The sequence below is a fragment of the Syngnathus floridae genome, chromosome 20 (genome assembly GCF_059516105.1).
Source record: "Syngnathus floridae isolate MCC-2025c chromosome 20, RoL_Sflo_1.0, whole genome shotgun sequence".
Lineage (NCBI taxonomy): Eukaryota > Metazoa > Chordata > Actinopteri > Syngnathiformes > Syngnathidae > Syngnathus > Syngnathus floridae.
Window position 1 is genome coordinate 6,622,010 of NC_142432.1, and position 18,842 is coordinate 6,640,851.

At 49.8% G+C, this 18,842-nt stretch overlaps 1 protein-coding gene across 4 annotated transcripts; it reads right to left on the reverse strand.

Annotated features, from left to right (window-relative positions):
• Positions 1-22: 22 nt before the first annotated feature.
• Positions 23-18,704, reverse strand: asap1b (ArfGAP with SH3 domain, ankyrin repeat and PH domain 1b). 4 transcript variants are annotated; one of them, XM_088363803.1, is made up of 29 exons: positions 17,931-18,704; positions 12,897-12,969; positions 12,261-12,406; positions 10,945-11,019; positions 10,524-10,573; positions 10,323-10,452; positions 9,794-9,879; positions 9,297-9,372; positions 9,124-9,210; positions 8,133-8,233; positions 7,966-8,035; positions 7,193-7,280; positions 7,064-7,112; positions 6,301-6,467; positions 5,877-6,010; positions 5,522-5,613; positions 5,262-5,448; positions 5,069-5,154; positions 4,816-4,931; positions 4,669-4,736; positions 4,485-4,592; positions 4,187-4,415; positions 3,222-3,290; positions 2,714-2,884; positions 2,319-2,397; positions 2,053-2,117; positions 1,454-1,977; positions 1,140-1,262; positions 23-1,026 (listed from the first exon to the last, which is right to left on the reverse strand). In XM_088363803.1, the coding sequence occupies exons 1-29, from the start codon at positions 18,054-18,056 to the stop codon at positions 952-954; spliced, it is 3,450 nt and encodes a 1,149-aa protein (XP_088219929.1). In that variant the 5' UTR covers positions 18,057-18,704; the 3' UTR covers positions 23-951. The 4 variants fall into 4 exon arrangements, with proteins under 4 accessions (XP_088219929.1, XP_088219926.1, XP_088219927.1 ...); XM_088363800.1 differs by lacking the exon at positions 3,222-3,290 and having other exon boundaries at positions 17,931-18,703; XM_088363801.1 differs by lacking the exon at positions 2,714-2,884 and having other exon boundaries at positions 17,931-18,703.
• Positions 18,705-18,842: the final 138 nt, after the last annotated feature.

Consider the following 18,842-nt stretch of genomic DNA (forward strand, 5'->3'; position numbering starts at 1 on the left):
AAGTGCAGAAATGGAGGACAGCTTGACATTTGAAATACAGCACTTTAATGATACAACATTTTTTTTTGTTTGTTCCCTGAACAATGGGACAAAGTGCACGTGAGCGAGGAGCAGGAGACATCAAACTCAACTCATGACTTTTTCACGTTTGAGCACCCAACCAAAAAACTTTTTTCGCTTACGACACCTTCAACACAACTTAGGGTGGGTGGGGGAGTGACTCAACACTTGATTGCTGACATGTCTTTTTTTTTTTTTTTTTTTTTTGTTAAATACTGCTTAACGATAAGAGTGGTTCTGGGGTGCGTTTTGTGTCTAGTGGATCTTGGAGCATTCTGGTGAAGCACGAGGCTGAGGGAGTCCAACACAGGCAGCGGCAGCTAGCCTACCACTGCCATGCCAGAAAAACAAGCCAACAGAATCAGTTTAGAACCTGAAACTCAACTTATCACTTTGGAACTTAAAATTCATCGTATGATGCTTATTTCATGCTAAGTTTGTAAAACTGAACTTGATCACATTAGGCGATAGTGATCTTTTGTTTTGTTTTTGGTGTTGCGGCAGCAATACGCTTTGTCAACTGCAAAACAACACGGGTACACACAAAGCAAGCCTGGGGGGGAATGGGGGTCTACGTGGGCCAGTTGGGATCAAATGTGCCATAGCATGTTTTTTGTTTGTACAGTAAAACATGTATGTACAGCGCACACATGGATTGATCTATTTACAAACGTATATACACACAGCGTCTACAGATAGCTAAGTGCTGGCGGGAGCTGCTTTATAATATTGGCGGGGGGTATTGGAGAAAACACCGTAGGGGGCGGGGCGGTTTGAGGGGGTTACGCACATTCTTTGTACAGCATGGACGAGGCTCTGCCGTCTTTTTGACTTTAGCTTCTTTTTGTGGTAGTGCAAAGGCTTGGTTGGGTCGGGTGGTCTTGCCGTGGGTCAGTCGCTGAGGATGTGCACAAAGGACATGGGGAAGACGCCCTTGCGCTCCGGCTCGCCCTCGACGTGGCCGATCTGCAAATGCAAAATGCTCGGGTCAGCCGCTCGCCCGGACAGGACCCGAATCCTCATTGGCAAAACGGCAAAAGTTGAAATCTCGAGCGCTTGTCGGCAGTCGGTGGACTCACCCACCACTCCTGGTCCTCCTCGCCCGTCACCACGATGATCTCGCCCTCCACGAACGTCAGCTCGTCATCATTGTCAGCTTGGCAGTCGTAGATGGTCTTCACGCGTCGCGCCTTGCTCTTCCCCTGCAACGCAAACACACATAAGAGGACGCACTTAAAACAATGCCGAGCATTGCGTTTTATTCAATTTTGTATTATATTTAATTATTTTATATTTTTGAGATAGAAATGATGTAAACAAAGTTCCACTGAGTCTGTGACCCAAAAGAAAATGTAGAAAAAGTGAAGCAATGATTGAATGATGTCACGCGTACCGTGTTGATTTTCCTGGGGAGGGGCACGGGGGTCTCCGCGCTCCCAGGTGGGCTTCCATCGGCATCATCGGCGCTCTGCTGCGGCGGCGGGGGTGGGGCTGGCCGATCGGGCGACGGCGACTCCGGCGGCTGGGGTTGCGGCGGCGGGGGCGGCTGCGTCTGGGGCCTGGCCGGTGCATCCCCCGGCGGGCGCGGGGCCGCCTCAGCCGCCCCCACTCTGGGCGGCGCGTCGGCCAGGTGGGGCTTGGGCGGCAGGTCCTTGAGCTGCGGTTTGGGCGGCAGGTCGCCCAGCTGCGGCTTGGGTGGCAGGTCGGAGAGCTGCGGCTTGGGCGGGAGTTCCCCGGGCTTGGGCGGCAGCTCGGATGGCTGCGGCTTGGGCGGTGGGTCGGCAGGCTGCGGCCGCTCCGGGGCCGGCGCTTTCTGCAGGGCGTCCGTCCCTGGCGGAGACTTCTGGAAGACCTCAGGGGGGAGGCCGGCTTTGTCCACGGAGGGGTGGTGGATGGTGTCGATCTTACGCAACGCCACTGCACACATATGCATGTTCAATAATACACTCGACTGATACTGGCAATGATGAGCATGATGATAATGAAGCGCACCTTTCTGAGGTAGTTTAGGAAGAACCCTTGGACCAAGTGTGGACTTTGTGTTGCTTGAAGTCGTACTGCAAGGTGTTAGGAAAAAGGACACTCAACGTTTCAGTAACCCTAATTGGACAGTTCATTTGGTAATTTGAAACATAACCACCCAACTTGAAGGCCTGACTGGAAACCTGAATTTGAAACCATAACTGAGTTTTAAGCTTGACCTGGAAACGTAAAGGCCCGACTCTGACTTGACTGTGTCGGGAGTGCCAAGGTGTTACCTCTGCTGCTGAGGGATGCCTTCAAATTTGTTGGAGACTGGCGACATCTTGTTGACGGGAGGCGGCGTGGAGTCGCTTCCTACAGCCGTGCCAAGCGGGGCCACAAACACACGACACACGTTACGCACATCAAAACACACATCAAGGCGCTCGCCATGCCGCGATGACAAAACGGAACCATGAGATCGGATGGTGGGGTGAGGGTGGGTGGGTGGTTGGGGGTTGGGTCATCTGGCTGAGCTTTCCATGCGCCCCATTTCCAAACATTTGCTTTTTACTTTGGAAATCCAATTATTTGCTTCGTCGAGGGAACGATGGCTTTGTTCTTTTTTGTTCATTTCAAGAGGGAACGCCGTCCCGCGCAATGTCAAACAAGGTGTGCTCCGATTGGATACCGTGGGCTTGCGGCTCCCCCCCGGACGGACCCCCTCTGGTGTGACAGAGCGGGCCGGGCGGGTCGGACAGCGTGCGTTTATGGCCCGGCGGCGGGGGCGGCGGCCTCTTCTTGGACAGCGTGGCGCTGCCTCCCGCCGTCAGCGCAGACGAGGCGGCGGCAACGGCGGCAGCTGGAGAAGTGATAATACAACACGTCAGCACCGGCACAACTGGCGCCGCCCAAACTTGACAAGTTCAAGGAGGAGATGAAGATCGTGAGGAAGAGGAGGAGCAGAGAAATCCGGAAAGAGATTTGCGCTGTCCAATCACTTGGACCTTTTTTTGTGCTCAAGTGGGAAGAAAGCGGCTAACGGAGAGCTCAGCCAGCGAACGCGACCGGCTGCGGCCGGCGTTTACAGCTCAGGGAGAACGCTCCGACCGGGTCGCCTCGTTTGTTCCGTGAGCCGCAAACGGCGGGCGGGGTGAGGGTGAAAGGCGAGCGGGTCAAAGTCAAATGAGGATATTCACGGATGTATGGTCGAGTGCCGGCCAGTGTGGCGTAGTGCGAATGAGAGCCAAGGAATGCCAAGTGTGGAGCTGAAAGAATCAAAAAGGAGGGGGGAAAAGAAGACAAAGAAAAAAAGAGAGCGAGATGAGGAGGCGCGTGGGAGAGCAACCAGAGAAAGGAGCTGCTCCTCCACAAAATAAAATAAAGCCGAGACTTATTTGACACGCCAAACAAACGGCAAACGGCCACGCTTGTTTCTATTTCAGATGAATGGAACAAATTAAGAAATTAAAAAAAAAAAACAAAAAAAACAGGCCCAATTGACTTGAAGGTGGCTGAATTGGCAGGCGGTGAAATTCTTGAAAATAACAAATTCAAGCTCCGCTATTAAAACGAAAACATGAAATTGGAGTGCTTTTCAAGAATTTCAGCATGAGTGACCTGGAATGGATTCTTTTTGTTTATTAGCTAACTGAAAAAATACTTTAACACGACAGAATTTTTCCAAGGTAATTTAAAAAAACTCTAAATTAATTATTACTATTAATTACGGTCACTGTGAATTTTAAAAATATTAGTGACCTTAAAAAAGCTGATTTCCCCACAAAATAAATTTGTTTGAGGACATTATTTTGTTTTTTCTGAGATTACTCTTGAAACATTTTTTAACCAATTTAGTATTTTTTTGTGATTTTTCCAAGTCTGAGTTTTCGCCCTTTAAAGGGCTTTGGACCATCATTTCTTCCAAGCATGCCCTTGAAATAATTCCTTTGAGCAGTGACATCTGCTTTGGCTTATTTTGAACGTCATTCTTTGTAAAGAAAACAAAATCATCGGGCAGACAAGGTCCAGCGCGATAACCACAACATTTGGCCAACTTGAGTCCGATGAGAAACAAGTGAAAGTTAAAAAAGGAAAAAAAGAAAAAAAAGAAAAGGCACGAATGACTGAAAGGAACAAGAGCTGCAGCGGCGGCGGTGCGAACCTTTGCCCTGATTCCTGGGCGGCAGCGGCGGGCCGTCAGCGACGGGCGAGGAAGTGAGGTCGGTGGAGGCGCTGTACATCTGGTTGGTGAAAGCGCTGTAGGACAGCCGCTGCTGCTTGTCACGCTGGCTGATGAAGCCCGGCAGCGAGAGCTTGTCGTGTGGCGACAGGCTGGACGAGTGGCAGAAGCTCTGCGGTCGTGGCGAGCGGTCCTTCTTAATGGGACTGGGCTGCGGGAGGACATGTGAGACGGCGTCAAGGATGCCCGGTGGGGGCGGGGGGCGTGGCGGGGCGCCCACCTTGTCGTCCAGGTCGTCGTCGCTCTCATCCATCTCCTCCAGCCGGAGGCTCCACTCGTACTCCACATGGATGTGAGGGTTGAACTTGCCCTCGGCCGCCTGCACCAGCTGACAAAAACGGACGGAACAACTGCGTTCAATGGCGGCCGGACCTCCGCCAAGGAAATTATGTGCAAAGCCTCACCGCCTCCTCGCAAGGCGTGTTCCTCAGTCGCCTGGCAACGTCCAGTGCCGTCTCCCCGTTCTGATTGGCTGGGGGGTGGGTGGGGGTCCAGATGGTTAATTATGCCAGGATTTGTGTTGTGATATGCCTGTGTTGGTGCAGACTCACTGATGTCGGTGGCTGGTTTGCCCCTGAGCAGCAGCTTGAGGCACTCGGGCTTCTCGTACATGCAGCAGTAATGGAGGGCCGTGTTGCCGCGCTCCGTCTGCTTGTCCACATTACCGCTGCAACACAACAACACACTCAGAGAGTCCACTTGAGGTTTTTAGACTCATTAAGTCTCAGTCTTCAGGGAACCCAATCCCATCTTCCACACAGCTTGCCAATGGCTTTCTCGTATGCCGTGTCCATGTGAAGGTACCTGTTCTGCACCAGGAAGTCCACCAGGTGCAGCGAGGTCTGGTCGGCCGTCCGAACCGAGTAGTGCAGCGCTGTTTCTCCGGCTTCCTGCAGGAGGCGACAAACACAGCCGCAGTCAATCTCCGAATCTCCTTTTAATAACATGATTAAAGACTTGATGGCATTTCAGAAATTCGACTTGGGCGACAACTGACCGGGGCGGCCTCGGGCAGAGGCTCCATGAGCTCCACGCCCTCGGCGTAGACCTGGACAAGGGCCAGCAGGTCGCGGGTGCGCACCGCCTCGTAGAGCTCCACCATCTTGGCCGCCGCCGACGAGCACGTCTTGCGGGCAAACTTGCGGTCCACGTACTTGGCGGTGATGAACTCCTTCCTCACCGTCCTGGCGGAGGCGACAAGAAGGTTGGCGGATCAGCGCGCCGGCGTTGTCTTCTAGGCGTCACGTGTGTACTCACATGTCGCTGGAGGGGCCAGGCTTGGGCGAAGGGGACGGCAGGTTGCCCTCCATGATCTCGTTGAAACTACTGTTCCCGACGTTCTTGGCCAGCTGAAAAACGGAAAACGAGTTCACATTTAGTTGCTATAGAACAAAAACACAAATGTGTTCGTTATGAAGCCACAAAATGTTAAAATTATTGCGAGCTTGTTGCATTTTGGCAGGGAGCCAGAATTCATTTTTACTTGTATTCACTTATCAATTGAAAGAAAAAAAAGGAAAACACGAAGGAAACTTAAAATGTACATTTCCAAATAAATCGAGTTGGGACTTTGTTTCCTTTCTATCTTCCACATCGGATTTGTGGGGCCTACCAAGAGTTCGGAGGTGCCCAGCTTGTCAAGCTCCATGGACTGGATGCGGGAAATGTGCACGCCCATCTCTCGGTGGATGCCGGAGCACTCGATGCACGTCAGGATGCCCAGGTTGGTGGACAGCCATTTGGGATCTGCCGGCCAGACACGCGTCAACACAAACGGCCTTTTTTTAATTTTTATTTTATTGTGTGGTCACATGTTGCGCATGCTGAGCGGCGGCATGGCCGATCAAAGTCGGATCACTTGGCTGCCTCCCGTTCTAACGGCAGTGAGGGATTATCATGAAAATGAAAACAATGCCAGGTCACATGCGCGCTTGGCCTCTCTTGGGTGACTTGCGTAACGCCGTGATGTAACCGTGAGGAGGTAAAAAAGCCTAGAAAAGCCTAAGGGGTTTTTTTCAGGTTTTTTTTGGACGCACCTGCGGCGCCACAGTCACAGCACAGCTCGTTGCCCGGCATTCGCAGCACGTCATCGATGATGGCTTTGGTGAGATCCTCCAGGCCGTCCTCGCCGCCGCTGCTCTGCTCGCCACGGAAGGCCATGTTCAGGGCCTCCTCTTTGCTGTTGGTCAGCACCGAGATCCAGCTGCACAAGGCGCTCGATTAGTCACACGGCAACTCATTGACACATTGACTTTGGCTCATGTCAAAACAGAAGGTCGGAAATTGGTCAGAGCGACTGTTTATTCGAGCGCCCATGCCACATTTATGGTGCAGGCGTACCTAATCGTGTGGCCAGTCTCAACATTAAGGCTAAATCTGCACGCAGCCTGAATAATTGCGCTCATACAAACAAGCGGCACACTGGGGCTCTCCTACAGCACAGATGGGAAACACCGTGTCTGCCTTTCAAACATGGCGTCCCGAGGTTCCCGACACAATCTGCTCGCACGCACACACACACAAGCATGCGTGAGATGTGTTTGCATGCAGAAAAAACTAACAAGGCACTGCTAATTGCAGGACGGGGAGGGCTGGCGGCTGCGAGGGAACACTGAATATTTTATCAAAGGCGCTGCGGAAGACCTCGCAGACGATAAAGCGCGTGACGGCACTGGGTGGGTGTGTGTGGGGGGGACTACGGAGGGTCACGAGTTGAAGTAGCCCTCGTCATCGGATTCAGCATTTTGACACGCTTTGCTGAATGGGAACTCTCGCCACCGAGTCAGCGGAGATACTCACATGACGAACTCCTGCTCATCCTCAGCTTGGAAGTGATACGTGCGGTTATCTGCAGCGGGACACGTCAAAAGTCAGCGGGAGCAGGCGGGAGCGGGCGTGGCGGCGCCTTGCACATCGGCGCACACTTACGAGAAATGAGATCAAAACATTTCCTATCCTCGCCGCTGGGTTTGACCTGGCAGGTGAGGAGGTTGAGCTTCACCGGCTGCCTGTTGGACTGCAAAGGGAAGCAAGCTCTCAGTTTCATTTTCAAACGACATCTCAATATTTTTTAGCTAATGGCTACTATTCATTCGAAGGGATTTTTATTCTTTTTGACTTGTGTCATAATTGCAATGTTGACGAGAGTGAGTTCTGGACATGTTATTGAGACACCTGGCAACTGCTTTGAAATGTAGCAACAACTGCATCATAGTTCTCCTTTCACGAAAAGTGAAGTGAGTAGCTTTTGTATTTCAGCCCAAAGACGCGCTTGAATAAGTGAACTGGAGCGTGCGAGAGATGAAGAAAAAAAAAAAATGTCAGTTCACATCGCTGCCGACTTCATCTAGCGAGCTACTTTTAGCACGCAGCGATGATGTCATCGCCTTGAACGCGACCTCGGCCGGTTTGTCCGCCGGGCTCGACGTGTAGATTTTCACGTTTCTTTGTCAAGAAAAAGCCACCCTTTTCCCAAATCGGCCACTGCGACACAAGTGCGGACCGCAGCCGCCACAGTGCGCACGCACGCACTTCCACAGATGAGTCACCCTGGAACAGCAGGCGGAGGGAGGAGGGGGGCATGGAGTTGCCATGGTGACCACTCTATGTCAATTCCAGCAGATTGCACGCTCACGCGTGAGGAGAGGAAGGGGGGTGGGGAGATCCTGTATGTGCGTGTCTGTGTGTGTGTGTGTACTCACTGTGGCATGAGAGATGGTGAGGATGCCGCCCTTCACCGAGCACTGCCTGCGCTGCCACACCTTCCTCAGCCTGCGAGGGGCGCAAAAGAGACAAAGGCAGTTTTGAGGATACTCCCACATCACAGCAACAATTTTTTTTTTTTTTGCAGGACTTTAATTGCACTTACCCGTCGCTCTTCTTGAGCAGGTAGCCTTTCTTCTCGCTGCCAAACTCCTTGTTGCCCTGCAGCTGGTGCATGCTGTAGCCACCTTGTTTACTCTGCGAGTCCTGAAAGACGCACAAATGGTAAAATCAAAGCCGCCCCGGTGCCGTCATGCCACGCACGAACATGCAGCAAAACATCCCCTTGCTCACTAAGATGCGAAACGATGACGTAAAACGTTAGCATTGACACTTGGCATTCAGTTTTTTTTCTTTATTTTGTGTCACTCTCAGCGTTCCCGCGCCCCCGTTAGCATGCTGAGTGCAGTGCGCCGCACTCCTGAAAATCGGACGGTACAGACAAAATGGCAGCATGCTCTCCATGCAGCAGCGGCAGCAGCAACACTTACTCTTCTAGACTTGATTCCAGACAAGCAGAAGAAGGCAGTGAAGGGGGGGGGGGGGCAAGGGGGGGGCAGACAGGACAGGTGTGAAAGATCCCGCTCAGGTGCTGTGTCACGCAGGGCTCAAAAATAACCCGCAGTGTGTGTGTGTGTGTGTGTTTGGTTCTGATTGCCGAGAGACGTGACGGTGAGTGGAGGCGATTCCAGTAGGTGGTGTGACATGCACAAGAAGGGAAATACTACGAGATTGAAACAGAAAAATGTTCAAGCTAACGTCACCATTTTGACTAATAAAAGTATGCTAGCCTATGCTAACAAGTCTTAGACAGGCTAATTTGAAGGACGACTGACGCTGCAGCCAAGTAGCGCATCGCGAGAGATTAGCGTAGAAACGCTGCCTCTGTTTCTCTGTTGAGGCGAGCAACACAAAATTTAGACTTGCTCATGCACGGTAGAAAAAAAAAAAAAGAATTAAAAAGGTGCCTTCAAAAAAGCTACAATAAACTACTGACTTGACCTAGGCCAACTGCTGCGCTACGCTAATGCAATTAAATGAATCGGGTCTTTGTCTCGGGCCTGCAAAAATGGCTTGTAAATGTGTGTGTGTGTTACCTCCTTCTGGTCCAGCTGGAGGGAGGACTTGATGAGATCGCGCAGGGCGGTCAGCTGCTTCTTCTCCTCATCCTGGGTTTGTTTGATCTAGCGCAGGAATTGGAAGCGTGCTTTTAACAAAGCGGGAACATGTAGCTAGCGAGCGCGAGAAAAAGCAAAGCGAGACTATTTACGTTGTAGAGGTCGGCCGCCAGCTTCTCGATGTACTGCTTCAGCTTGTCGGCCGTCTTCAAGCCGTCCTGGAAGAAACTGCGACAGACGTCCCGCTTGCGTTTACATTTGAGGTTTCGTGAACAGCTGGATTATTTGCAGAGTTGTATTTTCATCACGGATGGCGGTCAGCGAGAACCAAGCTACGAAGGTTTGGTTTTGGCCAGTGGAAGACCAAAATGCTTGAGCAAAGAGTGGTTTTGTTTTATAATTTTGTTTCATTATTGGGGATTTTTGGCATTTTGGACCATAAATATCTCTGGCTGGTATCGGCACCTTGCACCATACTCGATACCTTGAAATAAAGCCAATGTCACTCATCCTCAAGTTATATGTAAAATATTTATAATACTGCAAATATTTAAAAAATAACTGTACGATGGTAACATCACGGGCTGTCGCAACACATCCGATTCCAGCTCAGCGTTGGCATGAAAGCCAGGGGGCGGGGCTTGCTTACTTGCACTGTGCATGGTAATACTTGATGAGGTTCTGGAGGAGGTCCACGCCTTTCTTGGTCTTGATCTCGTTCACTTTAATCAGGTACTGCAACACAAACGCACAAACACTCATTTTTCCTCCACATCCGACGAATTCCAAACGTCCAAGTATCTTGTGGACGTGGCTGGACTGAGAGTGTTCAGCACGCGTCGTCAATAACACGTCACGTGGTCCTTTCTGCTTCATCATCTTGCACTTTTGTAGCGTCCACAGTTGAGAAACATGTGGGCTGGGAGAAGTGGCACTGCAGTGCATTTCTTTTCTGTGGTGAATAATTCACACGGTGGCGCCGGCGCAGCAGCTACTTGTGCGTTATGTAATTGCAGTCGGAAAATCTCAAGTGAGCCAGGCGTGGGTGTCGCCGCCCAGCACTCAGAGAAGCTTTCGCTTCTTCTTCGGGTTCCCACAGTTGACAAGAAACAGAGCGATGTCATCGAAGTCATAAAAGGATTCTGCTTTTTTTTTTTTTCTCCCCCCACCTAACCCACCTCGCACATCTGCAGCTGGAAGAGCCGACGCTCCTTTTCCATCTCCTCAGCGATTTCGGCCCCAGTGATCTCAGTGCGGATCATGCCGTGCTGCTTGGCATGCTCCCGTTTCTCCTTCTCGATTTTGGTGCTGCACCGCAAAACAAAACATGGCTGACTTGGACTGAGGCGGCTGGGCGTGTGCGAAAGCAGCAGACTCACAACTTGGCCTCGTAGTCCTTCCAGGCCTTGTCAAAGGGCTTCTTTATGTCCTGCACAGACACAACAGAGGACAGAGCGAGTGTCAGCGCACTGCCATGGGGTCACGGTGAGGACAGGGAGCTGGTTGCAGACTTTTGGACTGCCACCAGCGGCACGGCTACAACATCATCGTCAGCGATGAAGTTCATGACCCAGGTTCCGCCACCACAGCACGGAGGCAAAATTTAGCGCAGTCATTCAAACAGCGACTTTGACTCCCCCTCCTCCCCCCTGTGGTCTGTTCACACTCCCCCCCCACCACCCAGCGTGCACATGCACATAAGTCGAGGGGCAAATGGTGGGATGTGCTGACGCAGCGTGCTCTCACATTCGCCCGGCTGCCGCTTGGTCGTGCCAGAGAGAAAAGTGAGAGACACCTTACCCCTTTGACGCCCTTCAAGTCTCCCTTGAGCAGCGAATCCAGGGTGAAGATGACATTGTGACTCAGGCTCTGGAGCTGAGAAGAAGAAAAAAAAAAAAAAAAAACACAACAGTTACGCTGGCTCTGATGTAGCATCGCCGGTCTGTTTTCGTTCGGAGTATTTTTGCGTGCGGCGATCGTTAAGTTAGCTAAGTGGTGCTGCGAATTGCTTTCAAACAAGAGCGCAAACAGGAAGTGCCATGTCAGCTGCCAGAACGTTGGTTTTACGGGAAACCTCATCTGGGAGCATCAATAAAACGATTGGACGAAGCACCAAACGGGCCTACCGTGTGGCAAACTGCACAAAGACTGGCAAAGTGCAATTGGGTCTTGTTGTCATGGAAACAAGTATGAGGTCTGAATACAGATTGCGCAACTCTACCTAACACTTGTGTCCATATTTTCTTGGGGTGTCATCCGCTGCGGTGAGTTAGGACTCGGGTGAAAAACAAACGAACGGATAAATAGACACCAGACGCGGGTGAGTCGGCAAAAGACGAGTGCCGCTCGGCGTCTCTCTCTAACCATTAGGCTCGGCGAGGTCGTTTACAGCGCGCACAAACGTCGAGCAGCAATAAAGGATGTAAACAACACTTAATGGCCGCTAATGTGCTTCTTAAGAGCCGAAAAAAATCTATAACTGTCTGCCTTCCGGCAAAAGGGAATCAACACTAAAAATGTCCACCGAAGATACGGCCGCTCTATAAATTCCTTATGTGGAAGCTTGCGCAACAACCGGGCCATCCATCAGTCGTCAATAAGTCATTTGCTGCTCTGGCGCGTCCCCGCCGGGAGCCTTCGGGGGGCAGTTGTCGAGTTGTCGCCGTGCACGCGATGAATAGGAAAAAAAAAAGGTCAGATGTGGGAAAGACTAAAAGGAAGACATGGACGGAAGCACGGGAAGAGGTCAATCTTCCTGGCGAGGCGCCGGCCGTGCTGCCGCAGATGGATTTACGAGACAGGAAACAGGGAGGTGGAAACTGAAGGGTGATGGGGATCTAAACAGGACGCATTACTCAACGGCAACGTCCACAGCGGCGTAGATAAAGGCCTTCGCCACCCCGGAGGAAGGACATGTCATTTGGCTTCCGGGTTTGATGCCTAAAAGTGTCACTTTTTAAATACCTTGTTCAAGTTCTGACCTTCCCTGCCGCAAAGCAAAACCAGAAGATCGCTTAATCCTAATCCACACGCGTAAAACCAATTACGCAAGTGACTACCAAAATAATCTCTCCCATCGTTTTGACCCTGGTGGGCAAAAATAACCATGCACTCACCAGGTTCTTCAGGAGGGCCGAGAGCTCCTTGGTGAGCGAGGAGAACTTGACGAAGGCTGTGCCCAGGTCAGGGTTATCCCGGCTGATGAAGTTGCTGCCAAATTTGTCCAGAGCTTGGGCATAGTTTTCCTCATTTTGGACATGATCTGTTGAACAGAGAGGGGAAAAAACAGTCAGCCTTCCTGTTCCTGACATCTACGGATTAGCATAAGCGTGACTAGCAGAGATGTCTGCTTTTGTCGGTGTTTGTCTTTGGTCTTTCCGGATAACCGATAAACACATGTGGCTGTTTCTGTTTTGCTCCCACATAGTTGAGGAGACATTTTATGGGTGCTAGCAACAGCGTTGGTTAGCTTCTCTATCAACGCATGCTATGCTAACTTAGCTTAGGTTCTAACCTAATCGATGTTAGCAAAAAAAAAGCTGACACATTGAAAACAAATGAGCGTATTTTTGATTTCTTCCTCTCTGGATAGGTAATAAACACATTAGTTTTTGTTTCCCTCTGGTCTGAAGGTTGATGTGAAACTGAAAAGAGGATGTGAGCAAACGTCTTGATCTCACGACTCAAACGACTCGATGTGACCTGAATGTACGACATCTGAAACTGACCATTTACAGACAGTTTGTTCTCACCTTGTCCTGAATTGTAGATGGCCTTGACGGATTTCTTCACCTTCTGCAGGGAGGTTCGGTCCTGGTCCAGCGCCTGAGGAAAAGGAAGACAAATTGTTAGTTGCGCGGCAAATAACTGTCAGGGTTGCCACATTCCAGGCATTCACATTAAGGTCACCACAATGAAGAGACTCTGATATCATCTGACCTACGACAGATTTATCTTCTGCAGCGAGCACACTTTTGATCCCCCGGGACGGTCAACAATTTCATTACCACGCAGAGATTATTTGTCGTCAAACTGGAAGCAGCAGAGCTTCCCCGATTCAAAGACGTGACCCACGTGTTTATGATTGTAGCTTGCAGCCATGTTGCAACACACCAAGAGCTGCTTCAAATATTTGAAATGCCTTCATGGGCTACATCAATGCACTTCTGCACCATGTCGTGTCTATCTAGCGCTTTTTATAAAAATTCCTTCATCTGGCGAGGAGACGAGACGTGGTCACCTCACACTCGGGCTCAAAATTCTTTGTCGTGGAGTTTGCGGAAAGATGCCAACAAAGCTCTGTTTTTGTTTTTTGTCGTCGGGACCACGACTGTTTTAGTCATTGAGCAAGTTCTGAGAGAAGCGCTAATATTCTAATTATAGCCACGCAGTAGTGGGAAAACAGGAAAGGGCACAGAGAAGAAAGGACTTCCCCCGAAAGCCAGAACCAAAAAAACATCTCGCTTGGCCGATACTTTGAGACTCAATGACATCTGCTTCTGCTAAAAACAAGATGAGGCTATTTGTGACAATTTGGGGACAAATCAGGAAATGATTTGAAGACTTTAACATATTTTAACCACGGGACCTTGTACCATTTGGAAATTGATTTTCAGAATTCAACGCAGTCATTGAGAGTTAAGTCAAAGATTCCGCAAAGCGGTGGTTAAGTGGCCGGAGTCTGTGTGTAAGGCAGCATGACTCAAGCAGGAAGGGTGGGGAAGCGTTTTCATTGGCAGGAAGCAAATGCACATCCCTTTCTCTCACTCTGACACAGTGTGTGTGGAATGGGGAAAATAAGAGGATGCGGCACTTCCAAAAAGCTGCTGAGGTCAGATGACACAAACACTCACAAGGGGTGAAAACATCTTGCATTTGAACTGATCATTTTTTTTGACAAACTTCCATCTTCCAAAAGCCGAAGGCCTCCGGAGCTCGGCTGGCGGCGTCCTCACGCGCATCTTTTTGCCGAGCTGTGTTTCCCCCATCACACCCACGCAAGACGAAGCGTAGCAAACCGAATTGCCTTTTTGTTTGTTGCTTTTGCACCCGTCGGGAAGTCATTATTCATGTCAATACAGCTGTTGGATTGTTCCGTTACGGCGGGAGAAACGGTGGGAGGAATGACGGCAAACGGAACAAAACCAAACTCGCACTTGCATTCTTTAACTGTTGCCCACCTAAAAACAGCACGTGTTTTATTCAGTCAACCCGAATCATCTAAGTCCATTTTTTGTCTTTCTTTACAAAAAAACTCCAGATCCCTTCCCTGGAGAAAAAAAGAGTAAAAAGCTGCATTTCCAATTAACACAAGCGTGTGGGCTGTGGCGAAGCACCTTCAGCAACTGGTAGGGGAAGAGAAACGGAAGTTTTGTTTAACCCTCGAGCCACAACAGGACAGTCGGCCGTCAGAACGGACGGCGGCTTTCTGCTGGACCAGCAGGCTTGCGGTTGAGGCCCCCATTAGCATTAGCGCCGCTCATGTGGTCAGGGAGGGCGACGAGGAAGACAAGATGGCAGCCGGAATTGATGGAGCAAAATGAAAAGACGGGCTCAGTCAAGTCATTTGTTTGAGTCGTTAGATAAACAAATGTGAAGTCAAAACATTTGCATGTCAGAATAAAAAAGGAACGGGACTGTTCCACTCAGTCTCAAGGGAAAACTATTCCATTCATTGTCTTTTTATATTCTATGAATGAGCTATATTCAATAAAGTAAATATTACCAGCGCCATAGCTTCACCGCGTATGTTACCGGGGGGCTGTTAGCCAGCGATAGATTGCCCCACCTAGCTTAGCATCTCAACAGGTACGCAGATAAAAAGGGGTGTTTGTCCTATCGACTTGTGTTTAGATCTATGAGTAAAGCTGCATAAATAGAAGCTAAGCTAATATTAGCAATTCACAAACAAGTGGAAAAATTAGAACATGCTAGCCAGGCCTTGAGGAGCATCATAGCTACCTAGCTAGCTACTGTAGCTAAAGATACATTGGTAGCTGGGAGATAGGTAGAAGCTAATATTAGCATTTTGCTTGAGGGAATCTGAGCCATGAGCATCATAGCTATCTAGTGGGGAATTAAGCTAACATGATAGCATAAGTATCATGAATACATTTTATTTTTTCAAATGTTTGTAGAGATTCCTTCTGCACGGTTCCCTCGTACGAGTTGGTAGTGTAGCGGAGAACTGTGCCTGCATTGTTGGGATGAATGGGACACGGCCACACGTGACAACACATGACAACCGCGCCGAAGGCCAACATCGCTTTGGCCGTATTTGCACGTGGCCACAACACACAATTTACGCACTTAGATAATTGAGGACCTACAACTGATGCCGTACTTTTCTGAAAAGAAGACAAACTATTAATACTAAACAATGAATAAAACATTTTGCGTGACAAACTCGCTTGGTCAAAAATAGATCAAACTTTTCCAAACCAGGATGTTTTGTGCAACGTTTTTTGTTTTGTGTAACCATCTTCCAGGGCCACGAAAGACACGATGGCTCGGAACAAAACACCCCTTTCAGCGTTGCATCCTTTTCAGTCGCAGCTCCCATTGAAAAGGCTGTTATGTAAAAAAAACAAAAAAAAAGAACCTAAAAGGGTCAAGCCCAGTCACGGTTGAATGGGAGGACTGTGAAAAGTCAACATTATTCCCGATGCAGCCCACGGAATACTGCAACAGAAATGCTTCCCTTGTTGCCTGCTACTAAAAGTAGAGCCGTTACATCAACGCGCATCCGTGTAAATGCATGGGGGGGAAAAGAAGAAGAAAAAAAAAAAACAGCACCATTTTGCATTGGCCCCTTCCTGTCAGCACGGCATCAGCTGCGAGGCTTTGCTTTGTACGCGGGGATAAAAAGCAAAAGTGGGTCAAGACTCGCCTGTGGAGCGCTCCGACGCAGCACTCGGGAAAAAAAAGCAAACACGAACGCATTTGCGCTTGTCTCGTCTTGTCCTTCAACGTACTCTACGCTACCGCGATTAGCTTGGCGTGTCGACGTCAAGGAACGTCCACAGCTGTCGACCATCTTGAAAGCCCACGCCACGAATCCACATTGGAACAAGAGTTCCCAATGTTCAGTTAGGTTGACGTCCCATAAAATATATCCACTCCATAAAGTAGCGAGATACAAGCTAATATTAGCATTGGCCTATCCTGATCCGACAGCTGGCTGCGGTGACTCTGCAGTTACTAATCAATAATAAAAGGGGATGAAATTAACGATGAGTCAGGCTGTGGTCAGTTTTCCGCCTTGGGTTACGTTCCTGAAATATTCAGGCCGTACCTTTGCATTATTTATTTTGTCAACAAAACGAGGAGAAGGAAAAAAAAAAAACGTGGATGGTGCACACTTGATTGGTCTTCCGGATCATGTGATCCTCACGAGCAAAAAGACAAAAACTGCATGGCGGCTACTGGAGCACATGGCCGCAGCTCTCCTTGCCTACAGATGGTTTTCGTTTGCGCCGGGGAGGGGATTCACCACGCCAGCTTTTGGCTCATTGCAACCGACGGCGGATAGGCCGACTGACACGCGGGAACAACAAAGCTGCTCGCACCAGCAGCTGAAAATAATTTCACCCAGCATGGCGCCGCCCTTACTTGGAAGAAATTATTCCATTCAGTTATTTTTCAAATAATATTACCCCGAGTACATTTAGATAAGTACCGGCGCCTACAACGGATTCTAGTTGGAAACATTTTTGGGTGTAATTGCCCTTTAAACCAAGGACCGTAGCGTTAGCTTTGATTTCTGTGGGGAAAATCTATGGTGAACTTTTATTTCTTCGGAGTAAGGGTGAAAACATTCCATGCCGGGACTGCGGCAAACGCCTGGGAGGCTGGAGGCGCTGCGCGTTTTGCATTTGGAAATGAGGGCACCTTTAGGCATCGAAGCCAAGGTGCATGTGCGTGAGAGAGCGAGAGGAATTCTCATGTTTGATGCTCCATTTATTCGGGATGCCACGGCGGGGGTCCTGAGGTGGCAAACATACGAGGAGGGTGTTGAGGGGGTTACTGGCCTGCCTGACCTGATTGCATAGTCAGGAAGTGTTGGAAGATGACACCGCATCGACAAGATGCGCTGCTGCTGCAGTTGTTGTTGTTGTTTTCGGTCAGTGGCACATTTTGCTTTTTCTTTGGTACGTAGGCGATGCGTCAACAAACTGATGTAGATGCTAGCTAGCTAGTTGCTACCAAATGCAAAGGACCAATCTCTTGAGACCTCCATAACCACTAATAAACTGGTATGGACTGAAATTATGAATCGGTAAACTTGTCAAACTGATTGTTTCAAACAGCATTGCTTGCCTTAATAACTCGACTTCATAGCAAAAATCGAACAATATTGGTGAGAGGAGTAGTAGAATATGTCATGTGCTTGTATCAGCAATTGTTTTTTTGCTGAATTTATATAGCACCTTTTTTTTGTTTTTTACACCGGAACAGACTACTCTGAGCGCTGGCAGCCATGTGCACTGAAGCTGCACGCTTACGTAAGCCGCACATCCTCCATTCCAGTTGCCCAAGCCCTCTCTTCGTTGAGAGTTCCTCACTCTGATGTGACAACGAAAAAAAGCAGCAAGAGGACACGCAAGTTCACCTTCAGAGAGACAGTCAGCGAGCTCGAGCCATTCATGTAATCAAGCATAAAAATAAAAGGCCTGCTTCAATGCGGTTAAGAAAATGCATTGAAATAACCTACGGAGATAGATGCCCTTAGCTAACCCCCCCCATCCCCGCCCCTGCGTTCATCATGCAACTGGCGGTCTCCTCACCTCCTCCAGAACGTTGACGGTGTTCCTGCAGCTCTGCAACCGGGTGGTGAAGCTGGACGTGGTAGGCGAATTGTAATCCTCGGTGGTCTCCGAGAGAAACTCGGATACTGAGATCTGATCCGGCATCCTCGACTGCGGATAATGGCCAACTGGGTGGCTCGAAGGTGGGGGCGTCGGGGAGGGGGCAGGGGGGTGTCGAGGAGAGAGAGTACTTCAGGGGGAATACAGCATGTAAAGGCGGGTTGTGCAGGGGGGGAGGGCAGGGCGAGTCCGAGTGAGGGAGGGAGTGAGAAAGCGGATTTTCCTTGTCGCTACGGAGATGATTACGGCCCGTTTTTCCTTCTCGGATGACTTCACTGCTCCCCGGGGGGTGAGAGGGGAGGGGGGGAATTAGCTGGATTTTGAGACGGAATGGCAAGCGTGCATACGTCTAAATCGCGCGTCTAAGTCGACCTCGGAGGAAGGATAGCGGATGTCCACATTTTGCGCTACAGATGTTCCAAAACGAATCCAGCTTACTAAATCGATTGTCCAGCAACCGTCCCTCCGTTCGCGCTAAACCGCCTCTCTATCGTAGTTCATGGTGCGCAGATGTCATCTCCCAACTGCCGCGGGCTTCGGTGATGCCTTCCTCAGCCGTTTTTGTGCTTTTTGGAAGGTATGAGAAAGGTTTTCGTGCCGTAGATTCATCCGACTCCGCCACTCTCGCCCTCCAAGCTGCTGTGAAAAAGGCGAAAGAGGAGGCGGGAGCGATAGCTAAGCTAGCGGACGTCCAAGATCCGCTTCCTGTTACTTGGTTTCAAAATAAAACTCGCGTTACAAAGCAAACGTATACGCAAACGACAAGGCGGACTGGAGCTGTCGTTTGTCTCGTTTGGTAATGTCGTTCTGTCATGTTCGGCCACACACAAT